The 1,913-nt window shown below is 40.5% G+C and overlaps 1 protein-coding gene across 2 annotated transcripts in view; it reads right to left on the bottom strand.

Annotated features, from left to right (window-relative positions):
• Positions 1–523: 523 nt before the first annotated feature.
• phf21b (PHD finger protein 21B) overlaps positions 524–1,913 on the bottom strand; it is a 33,844-nt gene continuing 32,454 nt past the window's right edge. For both annotated transcript variants that reach the window (XM_083935361.1, XM_083935362.1), the window contains exon 14: positions 524–1,913. This exon is cut by the window's right edge. In XM_083935361.1, the coding sequence (XP_083791487.1) occupies positions 1,678–1,913 (236 nt within the window). In that variant the 3' untranslated portion in view covers positions 524–1,677.

The following is a 1,913-nucleotide window of genomic DNA, read 5'->3' as shown; positions in this document are numbered from 1 at the left end:
TAATCTGCGACTTTGGGTAAAAGAATAAAGTAATAAACACGATCAAAGTCGTAAATTAACACGAAAAAAACCTTAATGTGCTGAGATTAAAGTCGTGATTTTACGACGACAAAACTCCGATATTTTCTGAGATTAAAGTCGTGAATTTATGAGATTAAAGTCGTGAATTTATGAGACTAAAGTCGTAACTTTATGAGATTAAAGTCGTGAATTCATGAGATTAAAGTCGTACATTTATGAGACTAAAGTCGTAACTTTATGAGATTAAAGTCGTAATTTTGAGATTAAAGTCGTAAATTTATGAGATTAAAGTCGTAACTTTATGAGATTTAAATCGTAACTTTATGAGATTAAAGTCGTAAATTTATGAGATTTAAGTCGTACATTTATGAGATTAAAGTCGTACATTTATGAGATTTAAATCGTAACTTTATGAGATTAAAGTCGTAAATTTATGAGATTTAAGTCGTACATTTATGAGATTAAAGTCGTACATTTATGAGATTAAAATCGTGAATTTATGAGATTAAAGTCGTGAGTTTATGAGATTAAAGTCGTAAATTTATGAGATTAAAATCGTGAATTCATGAGATTAAAGTCGTACATTTATGAGATTAAAGTCGTGAATTTATGAGATTAAAGTCGTAACTTTATGAGATTAAAATCGTGAATTTATGAGATTAAAGTCGCATTTATTAAATCTCAGTCACGTTTGTAAACTATAACTAACACGGTTTCCCTCTGAATATCACGCCCCTCCCCAGGTATGTGCTTTTCCCCGATATTTTGAAGCTTTGCAGAGAAAACGCCACAAAACCTTCAATAAACTTTGCGATATTTTCTGAGATTTAAGTTTTTTTAAATGTATTTAAATAATTAACGACTGCATTTGTGAAGCTAACGGGACGGATCTGCTGTTGTTGTTGTTGTTGTTTGTGCTGCCGAACAGAAAACAGCTGTTCGTAAAAACAGAAACTGCGATAATGACGATGATGACGATGAAGATAATAATAATAATACAACATATGTACAGCGATCCCCTCGAATCCTCCAAACGCACATTAATCAACAGGCATCAGCATGAAAATACTAAACTCTCCACTAGAAACGCTAATTTCTGTACTTTTATCTTAAATACTTTCTTCTTCTTTGACTTTAACTCTATTAATACTGAAAAAACGTTACTCTCTGCTTTTGTTTGAAGGCTCGTATGCGTGAAAACATTTCCTGAATTATTATTATGGCAAAAAACGTTCGGAGGAGAATGAGAACGAACATCTACGCGGAAATATATCAATGTACAGTTCACGCCATCTTTGTTTGTCCTGTCACTGCGGCTAACGACGCTTCGCTCTCACGCGAGAGTCAGACCTGGCTGTAGGGCCGGGGAACATCCGCGGGGGCCGCCGCCGCGCGCCCGCCCGCCCGCCGCGCCCTCGTCTAACTTGTTTGTAATAAATACATTAAGGCCAAGAACATTAATAAATATAAAATAACATAAAAAAAGAAATCTCGTAAGCACTGTAGGTGTTGGGTTTAAAAAATACTTGACTCCAGTGAAGAGGCGCTTCTTTCTCAGTTCTTTGTGGATTTTTTTTCAGCTCCGCGCCGAAAACGATGGTCGGGTTTTTATTCAGACGGGGAGAAATCATCACCGGGGCGCCGGAGGGGGAGGGGCTAGTTGGCGGCGTCGTCCTGGCGGTGGGCGTGGCTCTTCTGCTGCAGGGGTGTGGCCGACGGGCCCGGGGCGGTGGCGGTGGTGGCGATGGCGGCAGTGGTGGTGGCAGCGGCAGCGGCGGCGGTGCTGGTGGGTTTGATCCAGGACGGGGAGAGCAGGGAGGCGGCGGCGGCGATGGTGGCGGTGGTCGTCATGGTGACCTGGATGAGCTGGTCGCGCTGGATCAGCCTGATGA

The sequence above is a fragment of the Echiichthys vipera genome, assembly GCF_963691815.1.
Source record: "Echiichthys vipera genome assembly, chromosome: 20".
NCBI lineage: Eukaryota > Metazoa > Chordata > Actinopteri > Perciformes > Trachinidae > Echiichthys > Echiichthys vipera.
Note: the sequence above shows the minus strand (reverse complement) of the source record. Positions and strands in the feature narration are given on the sequence as shown.